Source organism: Diorhabda sublineata, chromosome 7 (genome assembly GCF_026230105.1).
Source record: "Diorhabda sublineata isolate icDioSubl1.1 chromosome 7, icDioSubl1.1, whole genome shotgun sequence".
Classification (NCBI taxonomy): domain Eukaryota; kingdom Metazoa; phylum Arthropoda; class Insecta; order Coleoptera; family Chrysomelidae; genus Diorhabda; species Diorhabda sublineata.
In genome coordinates this window covers 18,641,751-18,663,043 of record NC_079480.1, presented here as the reverse complement: position 1 = coordinate 18,663,043, position 21,293 = coordinate 18,641,751, and the positions used below count along the sequence as shown (strand labels likewise).

Sequence of the window (21,293 nt, the reverse complement as noted above, 5' to 3'; positions counted from 1 at the left end):
TGCGAGGCAAATCGACATGATAGAATTGAAAGCTTTTGTTGGGCTTCTATTTTTGGCCTGTATTTGGAGAAGTAATCGGCAAAGTTTGGAAGACCTTTGGGGAACCTGTAATGATGGCGTGGAAAAATTTCGAATGGTCATGAGTATAAAAAGAGATAGTTTAAAATGCGATGTCTAAGATTTGATGACAGATCCACACGTGAAGAGAGAAAAATAGAAGATAAACTTGCAGCAGTACGAGAAATATTTAGCATGTTTATAGAAAACTGCCAAAGATGTTATTCGTTAGGTGAAAATGTTACAATTGAAAAATTAGAAGGCTTTAGGGGCAGGTGCGGATGCAGGCAGTATATTCACAGTAAGCCTAATAAATATGGTATTAAAATATATGCTCTTGTCGATACCCAGGTATTTGATATATATAATTTGGAGATATATGCTGGGCAGCATCCAGAGGAACGAGTAAGCAACAAGCCTGATGATGTAGTTTTTAGGCTAGCCAAACCGATTTTTGGCTCTGGTCGAAATATAACTGTTGACAATTGGTTCAGCAGCATAAGCCTTGTAGAGAAGTTAATTGAGAAAAAGCTGTCATATGTTGGTATATTAAAGAAGAATAAGAGAGAAGTACCTCCTGAATTTTTGTCTAGTAAAAATCGAGAAGTCTTTAGTAGCCTTTGTGGATTCAAAAAAGATTATTCATTGGTTTCCTATGCCAAAAAAAAGGAAAGTGCATTATTTTAGTATCCTTACACAACGACAATGAAATAGATCCTGAGACATATGATCAGAAATAAACCCGCCATGATAACATTTTATAATAGCACAAAAGGAGGAGTAGATACAACTGATAAATTGTGTGCCAGTTATAATGTAGCAAGAAATATTCGTCGTTGGCCGATGGTAGTGTTTTTCGCCATTCTAAATATGAGTGGAATTAATGCGAGATTGATTCACATTGGGAACGATTAAGCAGTCACTAGAAGAAAAGTCTTTTGGAAAAAATTAGTACTTCCGCAATTATACAGGCGAAGCCAGAATACTGTAGGTATGCCCCTCGACCTGCAACGAAAATTGCAGCCATACAGACAGGATGAACGAAACCTTCCCAATGAAGAAGGTCAAGAAGCTACAGGTACGAAAAGAAGACGATGCCAGGATTGTCAAGGACCAGCTAACAAGAGGAGGCTTGCCAAATATGACTGCATCTTGTGTGAAATTGTTACTTGTATTGTTACTGTAACGAGTGTAACACCAATTTAAGACAAAATATTAATGCTTAATAATAATGGCAATCGTTTTCTTTTGCCAATTTAAATTTCTTTTTACCAGCTTTATTTGTTATTTTCGCCTTTTATTTTTTTACCACAGAAACTAGTATATAGTTTTAAATTACATTATATTTGAAATTCCTATATTATTTTGAATAAGAACAATGAAAATTTCTTTTGAGTACCTTGTCTATAACAAAAACATGTTTCATTTTATTTAAACCCTTTTAGGTAACTTATTTTCAATAGTGATCATCCTTATATATTGCGCCCGAAGGTTAAGCTTCGATTAAATTGGGTTAATTTTAGCTCCAATTAGGTTAACTTTATACTTGATTTATTTCAACTCCAGTTAGGTTAACTTTAGCTTAGACTAGGTTAGGTTTCATTTAGGCTGGGCTTACTTTCTACTTAATTAGGTTGGCTTATTTTAGTTTTTGTTAGGTTCACTTTAACTTCGATTAGGTCGGGTTATTTTAGGTTCAGTTTTGATAAAATTATATTTTAGTAGTGTTTTTAATTATCTTGTGACCTTTTGGGACATATTCATGCTGCACAACACATGTATAATCCCCATTTCCAGATAATTTCAATTTTGACATTTTTTTTGTTATGGCGTTTAAAAATCCTTCGACGTATAAAAAAATACATTTCGAATAAACATGAGTTAACTATACGTGCCAACGAGTTCGTGAAGACTTACAGGTGAAACCCACAGAGAAATTTTTGAAAGTAGGTTAGATATTTTTGGGATAAACCTTGTATAATATTTATCGACGATATAATAAAACGTTTAGTTAAAAAATCTCGCAAATTTTAATATAAACTACATAAAAATACAGTTATATTACAAAATGAAAATTGCCACGGGTTTTTACAACTGAAGGCACCTCTAACATGGCATACGTTCAACGAATTAAGAAAAAATCAAAAGAATACAAGATATTTAATTGTTTAAACAGTGACCTAAATACATTGAAATCATACAAATCTCTTAAATGTATTGTACACAACACACAACAAGGTTTAATTTAAATTTATACTGTTCCTGTTAATAAACATAAGGATTAAAGTAAAATAATTGGATATGAAGTTTCTGTAAAGTTTAGACCATCAAACTATTGTGTGTTATAAAAAAAAACAACAAAATAAAATTCCATTTATCGACAGTGCTTAAGGCCGAAACACGCGTGACGACCGCACAGGTCTGATGGAAATCGTGCGGTGAAAAACGTACCGTATCGACAGTCAGCTTTTAAACAAATAATAATTTTTTCACAGGATTTATCGAATGGTAAATATCGCTTTTCTGCAAGATTTTACCTATCAATTTTTTGAATTTTTACGTATAAAATTTGACATGGTATATATCACAATAATTAGTTGTTAAAGAAATGTCTTAAATCACCTCGTTCCGGAGTAAGTATCAACAGCTGTCAAACAATTGTAGCTTTTTTGCAATGTCTTCAATTGAAAAACTTTTGTGATACAATGGATAACAAAAACAATTCGAAGGAAAAGAAGGATATCAAAGTCGAATATATCCGGAAAATGAGTAATAGAAAAAGACCTTCGACACAAATAGAACCTGAAGAGAGAAAAATAAAAAAACTAAACAAAGTTTTGTTCCAACTAATAGAAAATGGCAAGTTAGTTGCGTCTTCTGAAGGTGGAGACTAACAAAGAGAAGAAACTATAATCGAAACCAAGTTAGATGTGAAGAAAGAGATTAAGGATGATAATTGTAGAAAAAATATGACTAAAGCTGCTAAAATCAACAAGAAACCAGGAGGATATAACAGTTTGATGATTAATATCAATTTCCACGATAATTAACAAAAAGGAAGAATAAAAAAAATGTCAGGATGCAAATAGAGAAGATGAGATTAAAAGAAAGCAATAAAACAGATCAAAATAGGTGAAAATACTCTAATACTAAACTGCACTGGATACAAATGTGGCTTAAAAGAACGTAAATTTAGCTTAAAAAGTTAGAGGAAACTATAAATCGGGAAGAATTTTAGATCAATTAGTAAAAAAAATAGCAACTCAATAAGTTTTCATCTATTGCATATGAAGACATTCAAAGAGAAGAAATCGAGAAAGAAAAAAGGACCGTCACCAACTTCGAGATAGACGACTTAAAATTATCTTTAAAACGAAAAGAAAGAAGATGAGCTAAAGATCTTGATGATCGAAAATGACCTTGAAATAAGTTTGAATCTTTTGAAGATGACAAAGAAGACTTAAAAAGAGACTTGTAGGGAGGATAAATCGATGAAGGAAAAAGATAAAACATCAGAATTGACCATAAAACAAAGAAAAATAAGATGGGCCGAAATCTACAGTTATATGATAAAAAATTTAAGAATAAGTAGTATAAAATGAGATCTTTTAATAGATGGTGAAAAATGAGAGAACGGGTCATAGCAAAAGGCTTCCGTACAAATAGAACTTAAAGACTTGAAGGAAACTATAAATCGGGAAGGATTTTAGTTCATGTTCTCAATTAGTAAAAAAAATCAAGTCAATTAGTTTTCCTTTTTTAAAGATGAAAAGAAATCGAGGAAAAAAAGGAACTTTCAATGAAATCATTTAAGATATCATTAAAATGGAAAGAAGATGGATTTAAGATCTATATGATCCTTCTACGCAAATAGATGCATGAAGAAATTATAAAGCTGAAAGAATTTTAGTAAAAGCTATTTATTGGTATGAAAAAAAACAAGCTACTTAGATTCTCTTCTGAAGATGAAGACCAGCTGAAGATCTGAAGATAGATGAAATACAATGAATAATAGAAAAACACCTTCAACAGAAATAAAACTTAAGAGTTAGGGAAAATTATAAATCGAGAAGAATTTGGTAGAAAAAATCGAATTATTCAAATTAGGCATTTTGGAAATGACTAGGAATATCATCATACTGATTGTAAATGATCCGGAAATGGAATACTTAGTATTATCAGGAAGAAAAGATAAAAAGGAGCAGAAAATTCGAGTTATAACATTTGGAAAACACAATAAAAACAAGTAGAATGAACAAAAAGAAAATACGACTTGGCAACTATACCCAACGAATTGCTCTGAAAAAATATTTTGTTTTGCCGTCCAAACTAATTATATTGAATTTTCAAAAAATCCATCTGTAAGTGAATTATATTGAATTTTCAAAAAATCAATGGGTAAGTGAAAAGCTTAAATAAAAAAAACAAGAAAATAAACATACAATTATCAAAACAAATCAAGTATTACCCGGTGGTGTTATTTACCAAAAGATTAACGTTTATACAAAATAAAATTGAAAATATTTTTTTTCTTTTTTTTAACGGTAGCCCTATTATAAATTACCGGTGTACTCTTGAACATTGATTCGACTATTACATTTTAGTCACCTTCAGTTGACAATGGAACCGTGTTAACAGCTAAAATCATATACAAATCTTGTTTTCCGGAAAATATTCCTCCAAAACTCGATTATTCATAACAGGCTGAACTAAAAAATTTAAGTTAATTTAAAAAAAAGAAAGTGTTTCATATTATTTTTTTATGCAGTGGTTGCGGTATCTGACCTAACAGTTTCTTCAGTCTTTGCCCTTTTTGAATTATCATTGTCAGCACGAGGAGACGCAGACCTTTTCATTATGTTTGTCTTAAATTGGACTATTATTGCTGTCATATTGTCACAACCAGTACCGTCACCTAACGTGTTTGGAGCAAGACAATGATCGAACATCTGCAAATAAAATAAAATATCAAATATATACAGTAGACTCTATAATGATGACTATTTCATTGTTGTAAAGAGAGAGTATTAACGAAACCGATTTACAACCCCGTAATGCAAATTTTTTAAAGCAACAGGTTGACTGCAAACTACAAAATAACTGATCATTTACCCACAGAGGAGATTTTTTCACATAATTCAATTAAGAAATGAAACTTTTTTCAAAAAAGCCTTCATTTTCTATACTTTTTAGTGACAACTTTGTATTCAAATTAATATTTTTAATGATTTAATGCAATTAAATTAAATTGTCTTCCATAGCAATGGCTTTACTTTATCTTGCATCCAGGAAATACTATCTGTTGCTACTGGATCATTTTCAAAGCGGGTAAAGAATTTTTTGAGGATCTAAGCTACATCTAAGGTCTGTTGAGAAGTTGGTAGTCGCTCTGGATCAATTTCCTCTTGTACACTCATCTTCTTTTACATAAGCAGCATTGAGTTTACCTCTTCAGCATCTGAAGACGATAACTTGGTTATCAAAACGCACGTCAGAGAGGGTAGTTGTAGTGTGTTCATTTTGGGTTTCTATTCCCACTATGTCTTTGTTGGAGCCATTCATGTATTATTTGATATCATTGTTAATATAGTGTTTTGATCCAATTTACTTCTACAGTTTAGTTTGAGCAGTCTGCCCCAGATTTGATTACTTTCTGAGGGAGGTTTTGGTTTATTCCTTGCAATTCCTCTTCTAAACATTATCAGTAAGATTTTTTCCACTATGTTTTTCAATAATAGAGAAATGGAAGATTTATAACCACTTCTAGAACAGCCTTTTGGTAGTTCAGTCTTTGTACCTTTGAGAGATTGATTCTCTTGGTGTTCAGATCAGTTAGAGTGCCCTGAATATGATAATTGGTCTCACCATCACGGTTTTCATGCCTTCATTGGCCGATAGACTCAAATTTGATTCTATCCAACGAATTTGAGGTGTGTCGAATTTTTTGGATAAAAAAAATTTGAAAAAGAAAACATCGATACAAACCTCTTCGCATACCGTAGACAATTTTTTTTTATTTTCCAATATCATTGGCCTAACAAAATCGACAACTTCTTGACTAGACATGAAATTCCATATTCCATCGCAGGCCAAAACGAAAAATTCGTCTTCTCCGGGATTTATCGTCAAGGTTTTAATATCGGGTAAAGCTGTTATCATCTGTTCTTTATCTGATAATTCTTTACTTTGTTTGTATGCGTGATCGCCTATAGCTCTAGATAGATTGAGACCTCCGTTAACGCGACCATCCGCCGTTACTCTACCACCGGCTTTGACGATCCGTTCTCGTTCTGGTGCGTCTTCTGGTTTGTGATCAAAACTCATATCGATCGCTTTACCTGAAATATTAAAGTGAAATTATAGGAAATATTATAATAAAATTTCAACACTGATTCTTACCGTTTCTACAAACAATACATCTAGAATCGCCCGCATTAGCGACATACAATTCGTTTCCTTTCAATAGCGCCACCACCGCCGTACACCCACTATCGGATCCCGGTTCTTCTTTCATATTTTTCGTGAATTCTAAATCTTCGTCTTGGTCTTCATCGCCTTCGTCTTCTTCTTCCTCCTCTTCAGCTTCATCTCCTCCTTCACTAGATGTACCTTCTTCATCTGAGCCTTCGACTTCAATTGCTGTGTTTACTCCTTCGTCATCGTCTTCTGAAGAATCATCTAGGAGAAAATATAATTTTTGATTTATCGGTTCTCAGAAATAGAAGAAAATATAGTAAACAAATAAAACAAAAGACAACAAGCAAACATAAAAACGACCTATGTAGTAAAAAAACTAAAATAGAACAGAGTACAAAAAAAATTAAGTAATAGTATAAAAAAAATAAGAAAGAAAAAACTTCAAGAGGGATTGAGGAAAATTGCAGAAGACATTGGAAGATCTCTAATCAGACACCTGAAAAAGAAAAAGGAAGAAACAGATGAACATAAAATAATAGAGGTTATAACATTAAAAAGCGAAAAAGAGGAGAGAGATGAATAGAACAAGTCAAAACCTCGGGGAGAACAGACAAGGAATAGATACAAGAGGAACCTGAATTCTCATCAGGGTATAGAGAAAAAAAATTAACAAGAAACTTAATGGAAGTAGGAAGTACCATTAAGAGCTAAAGGGGAGAACAAAAATGGATAGAACCAATGAAGGAATTCGAGAAAAAAGAGAAAAACTCTGAAGGAACTGTAAAATAACAGACAAAAACAATAGATACAAGAGAGGATGGGAGGAAAAACATAATGGGAGTTGGAAACATCTTAACAAAATGGAAGGAAAAGAGAAAAAAATGGATTGTCCAAATAAAGGAGCTCGGGAAAAAGATAAAAAATAACGGAATAGGTATAAGAGGGATCAAAATTCTTATCAGAGACCTGAGAGGTTAAAGGAAAAAAGCAGTTCAACAAGAAACCTACGGTATTCAAATTGATCAATATAACTGAGATTTGAAACTTGTACAATATAGTTTGTTTTCTTTAAAAAAATTTGCTTCCATATACCTATTTTCATCTCCCCTTTCCAGTTGAAGACTATATTTGCAAGATACATCGAATTTATTGAAAATGTATCATAGCAAGTATCAAAAACAAAAATGTTGATAAAAAAATTATTAAATCAACATTGATACATACCATTTGGACCAACAAACGTTTTGTCTTCTTCATCTTCACTATCACTTTCTTCATCTTCAAAATTCAATAATGTCTTATACAACTGATTGGCGTTTCTTTTAGGCCTTGTGGAAAGGTTCTTTTTAATCGGACTCTTTATTGCTTTACCTTTACCTTTTTTGTCTATATCGCCGTTTTCTTGTGGAGACGGGCTCGTAACGTCGATCTTAATACCAATTTCGGTTGTCTCTCCATTCTGAATTGGCGTTACAATATCATCATTCTCTTCTTTTCCGGAACTAGTAGTAACTTCCTTTGATTCGGTATTATATGTTGAAGATACTTTGACATCCATGACTGTACCGTTCTTTTCTAACAATGAGGTTTCTAAATCAAATTGTAAATTAGTATTTGATAATCAATATAAAATATAATGTAAAAAAATTAACCTTTGGTTTCAACTGAGGGTTTAGCTTCACTACTATCGCTAATGGAACTACTTTCCGCCTGCGATGATCCTGGTTGTGGTAAGTTTGAATTGGATGAACTAGCTGAGCATCCATCATCTTGTTTGCTTTTCAAATAAGGAGATTTCGGAAACTTTTCAGCGTCCTTCTTGAGATTTTTCAATCCGGGAGTTACTAAATTTGTATATTTTTCTATCACCTAAAAGTATGTTTACAAAGAAAAAAACAAAGTTTAGAAAACGAAATAAAACAAATTGAAAATTTAAATCGACAAGGTAAAAGAAGAAAGTTGTACACCTCTACAAACTAAAGAATTCCAGCTAAGTTAAGCTAATAAAAATGTACACCGAGGATCAGATAGACTGATCAAGTTGTTACAAACAATGAATTTAAGAGGATGGTGAAGAACAGACTGGTTTGGTGGTGAATTATCTAGGAGACTAAGGCTCACACCAAGCTGTAGTGCCGATTGGTAAGTTAAGGATATATGAAACTGAAACACTTACTTGTTCAATAGGCATTGTTGCTTCTTTATACAGATTGTCTACATTTTCTTCTTCGTCGCTTGCCTCCTCTGCTTCGCGCTCGCCAACTATCTCTTTCAATATTTGTATGACTTCTGGAGTTGCTATGGTAGCATCGAATCCCAAAAAACCATCGATGAGTGCCCGCTCAATATCGCCATCTTTATAAGCCTGAGTATCTTTTATGAACTGAGGTAGTTTTTGAGAACAATATTGGGCCACTTCGTGGCCTCCGTGCCCATCATAAACAGCGAAAAATGAAGTATTTGTATCAAAGTCCAAGATATTGTTGTGTGCATCCTACAAATAATAAAAAATTTCAATGATACATTACGATTTGTTTTACATATAACATATTTTTTTACTCATTTGATGGCCTCTGCTATTGCTTACTGTCCAAATCAAATCTTCGTTTCTTGTGGAAATACTCAAAAACAAACTCATACTTAAGTTAGTCAATTTTCTCAATATGAACGGCTCATCTGTTTCAATTGATTGAATGAAAAATATTCTCAAAGATCATAGAAGAACAAACATTTGAAGGTGGTTCAAATATAAATAGAAAGTTAAATAGCTGAAATTGTTTAAAGAGATAAATTTACAGACTACGTAAAGCAGAATATTGATTAAATAGACACCTTTACAAGAAAAATGAGTAATACACTGAGAAAAATAACAGAATGGAAAGAGAAAACGAAAATGACTTACAAGTTATGTCACAAGTTGTGAATTAACTGCCCCTCGGTGTGAAGAATCCAACATAAAGCAAATTAAAATTTAAGATTTGAGAGAAAAACTTATGAACTACATAAAGTAGAAAATTGATTATATGTACACCTTTACAGGAAAAGTGAGTAATACACTGAGAAAAATAACAGAATAGAAACTAAATATAGACAGGGCAAAGAAAACACCCAAAACAAGAAGAAAATACCAGGGAAATAGAAATTAGGAAAGACAAATACATACAGTTATAAAGAAACAATTGAGTTATATTGCTGAAACAGAAAGAAACTACAAAGAAAAGATTCTCATGACAAATGTATCAAAAAACATGCTTTTTGTTATGACTACAATTGTCATAGGAATTTATGGTGACGTATATATAAGTACTTTGTACAAAAACAATATAATGCATACATTTACTGCTTCATTATTAAAACAGAAGTATCAATACACTAAATTATGAATATGTATGTATATTAAGTGATAAGATTATTAACATAAAACCAATGAATGAATAAAAATCACATCATTAGTAATATATATACAATGGTTATAAAATAAAAGGTAATAGACGGTGTCTAAATTTACGAGGAAGGAACAAAAAATAACAGAGTTATTGAAAAAATATTTGGTTCAATAGTCAAGAATTAAAATGTTTGCTTGACTTCTGCTATCAATAGGGGTAGATATTTTAAGAAGCTCAGAGACTGTTACTTAAAAATTTGAGTGATAGATTACACCAATCGCTTCAATATATGATTAATGTAGTTAACAAAACTTCCAATGATTGCTGTTACATAACAAAGTACACAAAGTACGTTGATTGTCAAAAGGTGCATGTTTATCAAGATTTTATTTACTTTTTGACCCAATTTTAAATTTTCTGGAAAGTAAAGGTCCTAATTTCAATGATCAATTTTAAACCAGACATTGCATATTTGACATGTTTGTTCAATGTTTAATGATCTCAACTTATAATTACAAGAGGACAACCTCAATTTAATAAAAACAGTGTGAAATTCCAGATTTTCTTTGTAAATTGAAATTTATGAAGGAAAACACTAAAAGTCATCTGCTGGAGTCAATGAAAAGACGTATCGTAGATATTAGATATTAGTATACCGTAACGCACACAGATTGTATTGGCTGAGTGTGTAGAAACAAATTGATTCCAACACCAATTAGCCAAAAATAGAGGTATGAGTGTAGCTCCAACTAGGTAAAAGAGTTACACAGACTTTGAGATGATTTTATTGCTTTATAGGAGCAGACTATCACCAAACTTTTTCCCAAACTCACAATTTGTTGAATGATTGCCAGTAAAGAAATATTTATTCAAAACTACTTTAACAGCAGAAAATTAGTTTAGTCTGAAATTTATATATTATATAATAGCCATGTTTTGTGATATTACTCAGTATATACTTTAAAATATCCAAAATTTACAGTTTATCTTATATTTTACATTACTATGACAACAATTTGGTCTAATAGTGAAAATTTGAGAAAAATTATAACTTTAAAATATATAAATTTATTGTTAAACAATTTGATTCAATATTTGCAATATTTCTTTGTAATTTTCAATTGGATATTTTTCATAACGTTCTACTATAGATTGGAATGTATGTTCATTCAATTTCCAATCGTACTTTCATTATAAACTTGATTCACTTTTATTCTAGTAACCAAAGTTTTAATGTTGTATTGGTTAGGAGATTGACAAGTTCAATATTTACTTAACCTGATATTTTGATGAATCCTTTTATAACAACTGATACTAAAGATTATCAATGATTACATTTTTTAAATTATCTACATGAATATATAAGGAATAATTCATCCTAATATAATTATCAAAATCAGGTTAATAAGCTAAACGAAATTAAATAATACTCATTATTATTTTAAACAAAATTTTCTACTCTATGCTAAGTTAACTCTTACATTATTTGTTGCTTAGTAATGATGTATTGTGTAGGAATTTATCAACATGTTTCACGTTCACAAAAATTATTCTTTTAAAGATTCAAACACATTATGAATTATATTTAAGCAGACAACATTAATAAGATCATAATTATTTGTGTTTTTGATGTAATAATAAACTTTATGAAGCATTATTCATTTAAACTATTCGCTTACCTCTTGAGTTACACGCCAACCTTGCATAGAACTAGCACCGCAGTTTAATTTGTCGTTTGCCTCATCTGTAGATATTTTTTCGGTTACTGGTTCCGATAAATACGAACCCATTATTTTATATCAATATAAGAACTTAACTCGTAAGATGCAATTATCTATAAACCGGCGGGTATACGACTTGTTAACTTGCGTCCATGCTGCCGCTAAAAAAGAATTTTAGGTTTCGTGACAGTTTGACAACATGACAAGAAACGTTTTGTTCTGATAATGGTGGTAAGTTCAATTTTAAGAGATAATTAATCGAAATGAAGTACAAGTAACTCAATTTTCGGTTAATGATTGATATTTTTGAATATTTAAAACAGTCTTACAATTTTTTTCACGTCAAGTTTCTACTACAATTATATTATGAACAAGTGTCGAATATCTTCATCGAGCATACTTGATGAATGGAAGGTTAAAAACAGTTAAAAACAAATGATATCATGATTGTTAACAATTTGGCATCCTTATTCTCAAAATACTATTTATCTAAAGAGGAGAACAATTTATTAACAATATTTCACAAAGTTAACACACAGAACATACCCTAAGATTGAGTATGTTCTCTCGTTATACATGTTTATCGAATTCTTTGACTCTGTTTGAAACAGTAACTCATTTATTACGACGTGTTCCATAAAAGAGGCACCAGCTAAAATAGTGGGAATTACAAAGATAATATTAAATAATCTGTTCAAATGATTTCGTTTGCGATTTTCTAAGCTGGCTGTATATATAATAATACCAAAGCTCCACAAGTTGAAAATTTTATTTATATAAACTTGTTTCTCACAATAGTTAGGAATAGTTGGAAATTTTCCAAAGCAAGCGCATATTCAAAATGTTGGTGTTCCATCTAGGAATAGCGATTCTTTCCAAAAAGATCGATTTTTAAATCGATTCGAATCGCAACCTGATAAACCGATTCATAGAAAAATCGAATTCTAAAAGATATCTTTCCAAAAAATCGAGTTTTCACGATATTCAAACTCTGCGATCTCTTATCAGTAAAATCTAGGATTTTATTGTTCTGGGAATCTGATAATAACAAGTTTGCGGGATCTGAGCAGTTCCACTCATCACTGGCGATATTGCCGGCAATTGAAAAAAGGAGCTTATAAGGAAAATATGATCTCTCGATACTTAGTGAGTTTTTTGTTCATGCTAGTAAAGTATAAGATCAAAATGTAGAGAGCTGATTTTTTACAAGCAACGGAAACTAAATACACAGTCATCTCGCCAGTTTTTAAATAATTAATCCTTTGTGGGTTCCTTCTTCGACTATATCATCTACAAAGAACTCATCCACAAAGAGTTCTTTGTAGAAGAGTCCTTTCTCATCCATGATCTTTTAAATGAATGGAATGGAAATGGTCACTACGGGCGTTAAGTGGAATCTACCCATATTTCTTGATTTAAAAAATAATTGTCACTTGTCATGTTTAAGATCGAATTGTAATTTCCTGTTTCCTTATATATCTAGTATTGTAACTACATTTTAAATAATATAAATATATGAAAATGCTTAATTTTCTGTAGTTATTTAAAATACTTGATTTGTCCTAGTATTGTGCTACGTTAATTTTTTAAAAATTTGTAGTGAAATTTTGAATATCCAGGTTGTTTCTGCTCGTCTGTTTTCAACATGGTCTCCAATCAAAAACGTATGAGATACGTTTCAGACGATGCAAGCTCTTCTGATGAAGATTCATATGAAGACTTCGATTATCAGTCAAAAAAAGAAGTAAGAACAAAATTGAAGAATGGTAGTGAGTATCGTTATCAGTATCCTAATTTTCAGAATGATATGTTCGAACAAATGTCTCAAAGAACGCGAAGAAAGCCAAGATGTATGTCAAAAAACGCTTTAATAGCAAGAGAAAACCGCTTAAAAAAGAAACTTTACGTTAATAAACTCGAAAAAGAAGTAACGAATCTTAAAAATGACAATAAAAATCTAACATCAGTTATTAATAAACAATCAAATTTAGTGATGGAATTAAAAAGAGAAATTAAATATTTGAAAAGTGTTATAGCTAATAGTGGAGACATTAAAAACTTGATAAGGAATATTCATAATACAACAGGTATGTCAGTATCCTCTTCATTGGATAAAAATTTGTCATTGAAAACTGTTTATGTTCCAAAGATACCACTCTCAGATGAAAAAAACGAAAATATTGAAGAATTTCCGAATTTGGATAATATATTAGGGGATGATATTAATTTAAATATGGGTTGGTGTGGTAATATACCAGATTTTCCTTTAACCACTCCAGATTCTGTGAGTTTAAAAGTAGTGTCTCCTTCAAATTTAGAAGCCGAGCATAATTATACGTCACAAGCAGATATTGATGATGTGGGAGTTTGTTTGCATGTTTCGAAGCACAGAGTTTCCTTGGAGTTTTGTTCAAATTGTAGTGAGAAGGCAGAAGAATCCTGGGATCATCTTTAAATAAATGTAAAATGTCTATCATTATTTACTATGTGAACATTTAGGTTTAGTTTCTAAAATGGATCAGTTTAGATAAAAATATTGCAGGAGCGACGTAGTACAGGGTGTGCCATAAAAAGTTTTGATCAGAATTAATGGCAGATAAAGATTGGTTAAACATGTGAAATTACAAAACTATAGGTTTTGAATGACTTTTTTCTCATCCCATATAGCCAGTTTCAGTGTCTGTTCTTTCTGTTTGTCTTTTCGATCAATTGTCTTGTAGGGGTTTCACCTGGAGATGTTCTGGTCAATGAGTCCCGCCTAGAAAAGGGGTTTGATTCCTTCATCATCTGGACATCTATATGTGATTCTGATTTCTTTTTTGTGTTTAAATTTTCAGTCATTGTTATTCTAACGAATAGCCGGGGAAATAAAACGACCTTAATAGCACAGTCTGGATAGTATTAGAAGACTAATTACGATTAAAGGGCCCTTAGTTTCATTGACCCACCAATCCATTTTGGTATAAAATATTGCGTACAAAATTCATCTAAAAGTTCATGTAAAATTCGAAAATAAATTGAAACAATTTAAAGTACTATTAAAAATTACTTCAACCTCTGGAAGTACGACAATTATATTTGTACTCAGCATCATCATTTAAAATTTTTAACATATCTGCATCTGCCATTACTTTTAATCAAAACTTTTTATGCCACGCCTTGTATTTAGTCTAGGAAACAAAGCACAAGGAATTTCTGAGCAGTAGGATGGATCAAGATGTAAGAAAGTGCATTAGAAACGGGAAACTTGTCAAATAAAATTGTCAACGAGAATTAATAATTTCATTTTGAATAGTGTATTTTTACTGGTTCATAAATAAACCATTTATAACTACATGGAAATATTCCCTAAAATGCATTCGCCAAATACCATATTCATGATGCTCTGTGTTCCAGGAAATTGTGTCATTTTTATAGGGACTAAACGCTCTTCTAGTTCACATCCCTCCAACTCATTTAAAGCTTATTAAAATGATATAGGTACCACATAGGTAATCGCCATCGTAATATTAGTGTTCAGCGACCTGGAAAATCCTGGATCTATATATTGTTCCAATTTCACAACGAATTTCCATGGGGCTCCAGGAGACTACTTACAAACCAGTTACACGGGGCACCAGATACCTGCAGGTCATCGCGGTCGTGATATTTATGTTCAGCAACCTTGAAAACCACCAAGTAGTAAAATTAAACTCATTTCCAGCAATATTTTCCGAGTTTTCATTTTTTAACCATTCAAAATGCAATTTTTATTTCATATTTATAATTTTTCTTCACAAAGATTCATTAGGTTTTTACAAATCGAATGTTTGTCGCATTTTGATTCGTTTTACTTCTGAGATATATTCCTAAGTTTTGTCATTTTTTGTGCTTCGTTTTTTGGATTAAATTATTAAATTAAATTTCTATTATCATATGTCGTAACTGATCTATTTATGGTTTATTATATGAAAAAAATTGTGATAAACTCTTTCCTTACACTTTATAAACCTCACATTATATCATAGTGTTACTGGTGATTTTTTTAACGTTTCAGGGCCCCGGCTGTGGATATGAGTGAGGCGGAAGGATAGCAGACTTAACCTTCTTGTCTCAATTTCTTAAGGTGGGAATATTTGTAGTATCAAACTCCTGGATGCCAAATCAATATTTGAAATTAAAGTTTCTGATATTTCACTTACTACATCTTATTTCAAAATAACAAATGTTTAAATAACGAATTAATCATATTCGGAGTTCAAAGGTACATATTTTCGTGAAAAATCTTTTATAAACGGAACATTTTTATGTTTATTTTGTTTTTCACTAGAAATAAAATATTTGAGAATTTTAAGAAAATTTTTTTAATTGATATTGAAATTAATAAAGAAGTAGGTGGGTCGAAATTGACAACAAGAGTTTGTTTGTTATCTACATGTCCCACAGTAATTGTTATCGTGAATATCTATAAAAACGCTGATTAGTATATATTTTTTTCATTTTCTTGAAATTAGTTAAGTATAAAATTTAGACAGTTTTATAAATATTTTAAATTGATAATTTCAGTTTTTTAGTTGATAATAAAAACAAATATTTAATTTTAATTTTAAAACTTTACTTACAAAAGTATGTTGCTAAGTCCGACAAGGATGTAACCAAACTTGGGCCCTTGGAATTGTTCTTCTACGTGGCTCATAATTTAAATTTCGAAATTCAATAAAAAAGTATAAATTTTTGATAAACTGTTAACCACAGCAATCAGTCAAATGCAATCTAGAGCAGAAACAAGAAAATAAATTTCGCCAAAACTAGTTCTCTCAGAATCAAACTATACAGGGGCTGTTTCAGAATAATTATTACATGCTTATTTCATTTAGGGAGCACTAATCAATGAAAAAAAATAGGAAGGCATGCTCTAAGCTTACTGTTTTTTCTTCTGAATCCATAATCCAAACATTTAATTATCGAAAACAATTCGTTCTCACATAATCCAACTGTACAGGGACTGTTTCAGAATAATTATTACCTACTTAGGGCATTCAGAAACGCTTCATTGGATAAATAAATTAGAAGCCTTTCGATTCTTTTTGTGAATCATCCTCAGGCATTCATTTATTGGAACCTGTTAGTTCTCACATAATCAAACTACAGGGGCTGTTTCAGAATAATTATTACTGCTACTTTTCTTCCTCAATAATAATCTGAACTGGTCTCATTCCCTAGTAATTTTTTCTGATACTTGTATTCCTAAGTAATAAACTGGACGTTTGGTGGTTTCACTGTCTTTCATGTTTTACTGATCATTGAATTCTGTAACTAGTAACTGAGCATTGATTTTTGTTGCATAGCCACTATAAGTTTATATTAAATTCTTGTGCCGAACGAAAGAGGATTTGAAAAATTAAATGTTGCTTTAATCCAACAAAATCTAAGTGGAAAATTGACAAATTAATATACTTTAGATATTGGTAGTCATCATATAACTGCTATTATTATTAATTAACGAAATAGAAAAAAAATTGATGAAAATTTATGACATGTTACACTTATGAAAAACAAACATTACCCCAAAGTTAGGGGAGAAATAACACAACGTTGGTTAATATATTTTCAATACAAAGGGTGTTAAAATTGTTATGGGGGTTAAAAATGATTATTGTGCGACATAAAAGTGATTCGAATATTAAGAACAAATTTTTTTTCAACGTCACTATCAATTAAACAAAATGTTCTTTAATACAAATATCGAAATGGCATTTAGGTAGTTAATTCACCACTTCTTTGTCTGAAACACTGTAGTATTATATTTGATTTAATTTCAGTCGTCAACTAAGCTCCTTGATATGGCTGAAATCATGAAAAGATAAGTATGATCAAAAAGTTGTATCGTTCCAAATAATTATTTTTTTTTTCAAATTAACATATTTATATATATCAGATCAATTTTTTATTAAAAGCATTCGGTTTTGTTTTAAATTTCAGCTCGTCGATTATTGGCGACATGGAGGTATTCAGGATTAAAGTGTAGTTATTAGGATAATATTCTAAGCAGGTATGTTGATAAACCGTGTAAGGAAAGAGTCCATACAAAATAATATTTTTTTTGTAAAATGTATTATTTTTTACAGTAGAACCTCGATAAGTTGTAAACCAACGGTAAGCGTTGAATAATTTGTTCAAATCGAGCGAGGGTTATAAGCTAGGGGGTATTTTTGTTTATTTTTTTATATAAAAGATTTTCTTTTGAACCTTGCTATGATAAAATTGTATCCCCTAAACCTGCAAACCTAATATAAACCTAAGAACTATCAGTCACTGTATAGTATATGGTCTTTTGAGCGTTTTATAAGTTTATAACCGACTCGAAGCACCAGATAGTGAATCATCATCGTCTCATAGCTTCTAGTGGAGCAAAGGGTATCTGTAAAACAATTAAATCGATTTGACCGTTTCTGTAGCATCTTTCCATGTAAACTTTATCTGTTCATCCCTATGTTCATACATACAGGTTTTCTTTTACCTGTTGTATGACCCATCCATTTCCCATTTTCTCTTCGTAATCGTTACACCCATTTTATTTTCTTCAGTTATGTTTGAAATGTTTTATTATTTTTCTTGTTTGACTAAAAAATTTTGTTTATAACTCGTTGGTATCTGAACGATTGAATTTTCTGGAACATCTTTTTATTATACAGTGGGTGATCGTTTAATAAACTATATCCATTTACCATATATGGTAATTTGATTAATTCTTCAGTAATTTTATTTTCTCTCTTTTAGGACTTTCAAGAAATAATTGATAACAATGTCGTTGTAGAGATCAGCAACCATATTGACATCAGATTGGTTTGGGTGCCATTTTAAAACCGTTCACTTCAAAAGATTTTTAATAGCATTTGTTTTCATCTTTTTCAGAAGAAAACACATTTCGTTGATCTCTTGGTGTTCTTCATTCAATATTTCATGGGGTTATTAGAATCTCATCTATAATTCCAGGGCTGTCACCCTGATCACCACCTTTTCCTTGAACGAAAGGATGGACACAGCTTTCGCCAGGCGGAAACCAACTATTGTTGATTGATTTCTGACATATAGCTTTGGGAATGTGAAATTTTTTTCTATCCATAGTCATTTTTGTGTAGAGTCGGCATGATTCAAAACAGCGCAGGAGTGTACAATTTCTTGAAACCTGCAGTAACTTCTTGATCCATTGATCATTGATCCAAGTCGTATACGGAGGTAAAATTTGCACTATCAGTCAAAGCAAATTCTCTTTGAGGTCCTTTGGGTACCCAGGTCGTTGTCCAATAGCAGCAATGCTTTCAATGGTATCATAGTATTCCTTGATGCCAACCTTCAGTCTCTGAAGATAATGACTTGGTTATCGAAACGCACGTGCGTTGGTCTAGTGGTAGTGTAGACAGTGTTCGGTAGCATACTAGCAGACTTACCACGCGTTTAATGCCAGATCTTTTAAATTTTGAGTTCTAGATTGGGTTTTCCAATTTTTCAAAAATTTCTCTGAAATCAATGATGTTTTATCATTCATCCATTTTCAGGAGGAATTGAGGACTGGTGTCGACTGTTTGAAGGTTTTCGTTAGTATTAGTTTTTGTTTCTTGTCGGAAAATGCAAAAATCTATCTAGAAATGATTGTTTTGAATAAATATTGATCCCGCCTTGAAGTTAGAGTTGTTACTCCTTCATCTATTTCATTAAAATGTAGTTACCTGTGAAAAATTCATCGTTTTAACAATAAAAGTATAATATTTTAGTTAAAATCAAAACCGCTCAATTTCTTATAGTTTCATATGAATTGATTTCGGTTTATATTGTCCTCTTTTTGTCGGCTCCTTCTGTTTTTGGTTACTCCTGTAACTTCTTTCCATTTTATCGGTTGCAGTTGGTTCTTCTTCATATTCATACAGTTCTGCCTCTTTCTTTTACCTATTTACCTTGAATGCTTGTCGGGTTATGTTTTGTGGCCGGTTTTTGTAGTTACAATACTTTTAGAGGTTATGGTTATTGAGGTTCTATTGGATATGTTCCACTTAACGTTTACAATCCGTTCTGGTAAAATATTTATGAAAAGAGAATTGGAACGCATATTTTAAGGTTAAATACAGTGATTTAGTTACCAGGTACAGTTTGTAATAAATATTTAACGTGGAAATTTAATTCAACATGATTTTCCGTGAAATTATAATTGGATTTACACTTCATCGACAGTTTCCATAAATTTTCATTATATTTTGGGACGCGATTGAGAACACTGTAGTCGCGATGACCATGGGCCTTAGGTGGGACGGTACTAAGGGTGTTATAATTATTGCGGGCGTTAAGTGGAACGTACCTCTCATATTATTGGATTTAATTATGAGGATATGCGTCGTTATATGAATATTAAAAGAATTAAATACATTTAATAGTGTTTTATTACAAATAAAACTCCATATTTAGAATATTTTCCCACATACCAAAGAAATATAACAATCTACAGTCGCGGCGCGTGGTACAACATTTTAGTTGTTCTACTCTTCCCAAATTTTTATCTTTTAGAAGTTTAGTCGTCAAATTTCCGTTGATTTTACCGGCATACATGGTTATTGTAATTTTTGCTACACGGAAGTCTTTACAACTTTACTTTTATTGTATTTGAAGAAACTTCACAATGTTTCAATTGTCAGATATTTCCTGAACAACCTAAATAGATTTAATACTTCCAGTAACTTCACCATGTCGAAGAATTTTGTAGGTGAAGAGTTTGTCACTATAATTCGAGGGACACACAGATGTAGCTGCCATTGTTAAATCCTCATGACTTTTATGAGGTACCAACTTTCAAAACACCATATGTGAAATTTCGTGACAAAAAAAATACCTTGACGTAACCATGGATTTTGTTTTGGACTCTTTAATGGTGAGCTCCACTTTACAGGATTCCTCCTCCAGCTGCTCAAAGTTTTTCTCCAGTTCACGCTTCCTTCGACTTAGTAAATCTATTCTGTTCTGTTGAGCAGAGTTCCTCTTCTATTAGTTTCGATATTTCTGTTGACTCGTTTTAGTGACAGGTTGGCTTGTCTATGTAGAAAAAAAATATTGACAATCGAGCTGTAGGTTGACAAGTAATCAAATAGCGGCTGAGATCGTTAAAAATAATGGCTTGGAGGTATGTCACTCACCGAGAAGAATGGACGAAGGAGATTTAGCCCGCAATAGTAAATAATGGATTGCCCGATGTAGGCTTCATATAATAATAGAATGTTTATCGCTTGGAGAAGATGCTATCATCTTTCAAGCTCAATTAGCTGTGATTGAATGAGAACGGGCTATTCTTAAGCGATGCCATAGACACATCACCGTTTTCTATTACTGTAGTAATTTGCTAAGACCTCGGGGTTACCATATTATCCATAACGACTGAAAAAGTGTGCTCTAGGCTTATGCATTAAAATTCTACAAGAATTGGTGTGAGTGATGGCTTCAAGATCCAGCTGTTTTTGGTACCCGGACAACCACGAGGATGTTTTCTCGGTGCCAGCAAAACCAATGGGCTGAGAACCAATTTCTTATGTAGCTATAACATCTATGAGGAATCTGCTTGCAAGACCAACTCTTGGGTGGAAATCTCGGCACGAGACCGACGGGGGCATCTTTTCCCTTTATTAATCAGAAACAAGCACTAAATTCGACTGATGACTGACCTTGTAATCAAACATGATCATTTAAGACG

The 21,293-nt window shown here is 31.7% G+C and overlaps 2 protein-coding genes across 4 annotated transcripts; one reads left to right on the top strand and one right to left on the bottom strand.

Annotated features, from left to right (window-relative positions):
- Window positions 1-2,068: 2,068 nt before the first annotated feature.
- On the bottom strand, window positions 2,069-11,766 carry LOC130446594 (probable protein phosphatase CG10417). The gene is made up of 7 exons (XM_056782953.1): window positions 11,540-11,766; window positions 8,651-8,968; window positions 8,127-8,343; window positions 7,699-8,064; window positions 6,457-6,735; window positions 6,043-6,395; window positions 2,069-5,006 (listed from the first exon to the last, which is right to left on the bottom strand). The coding sequence occupies exons 1-7, from the start codon at window positions 11,648-11,650 to the stop codon at window positions 4,818-4,820; spliced, it is 1,833 nt and encodes a 610-aa protein (XP_056638931.1). The 5' UTR covers window positions 11,651-11,766; the 3' UTR covers window positions 2,069-4,817.
- A 1,261-nt stretch (window positions 11,767-13,027) lies between these two features.
- Window positions 13,028-19,976, top strand: LOC130446771 (probable basic-leucine zipper transcription factor E). 3 transcript variants are annotated; one of them, XM_056783217.1, is made up of 3 exons: window positions 13,037-13,325; window positions 13,368-14,042; window positions 15,618-19,976. In XM_056783217.1, the coding sequence occupies exons 1-2, from the start codon at window positions 13,227-13,229 to the stop codon at window positions 14,034-14,036; spliced, it is 768 nt and encodes a 255-aa protein (XP_056639195.1). In that variant the 5' UTR covers window positions 13,037-13,226; the 3' UTR covers window positions 14,037-14,042; window positions 15,618-19,976. The 3 variants fall into 3 exon arrangements, with proteins under 3 accessions (XP_056639196.1, XP_056639195.1, XP_056639194.1); XM_056783218.1 differs by lacking the exon at window positions 15,618-19,976 and having other exon boundaries at window positions 13,028-13,325; window positions 13,383-15,571; XM_056783216.1 differs by lacking the exon at window positions 15,618-19,976 and having other exon boundaries at window positions 13,368-15,571.
- The last annotated feature ends 1,317 nt before the right edge of the window (window positions 19,977-21,293 follow it).

Coding starts and splice junctions, on each gene's coding strand:
- LOC130446771 (XM_056783217.1), top strand. CDS start 13,227: ATGGTCTCCAATCAAAAACGTATGAGATACGTTTCAGACGATGCAAGC. Junction 13,326..13,367: donor ATTATCAGTCAAAAAAAGAA/GTAAGAACAAAA, acceptor TATCGTTATCAG/TATCCTAATTTTCAGAATGA.
- LOC130446594 (XM_056782953.1), bottom strand. CDS start 11,650: ATGGGTTCGTATTTATCGGAACCAGTAACCGAAAAAATATCTACAGAT. Junction 8,969..11,539: donor GTTGGCGTGTAACTCAAGAG/GTAAGCGAATAG, acceptor TATTATTTGTAG/GATGCACACAACAATATCTT. Junction 8,065..8,126: donor ACCCTCAGTTGAAACCAAAG/GTTAATTTTTTT, acceptor AATTTGATTTAG/AAACCTCATTGTTAGAAAAG.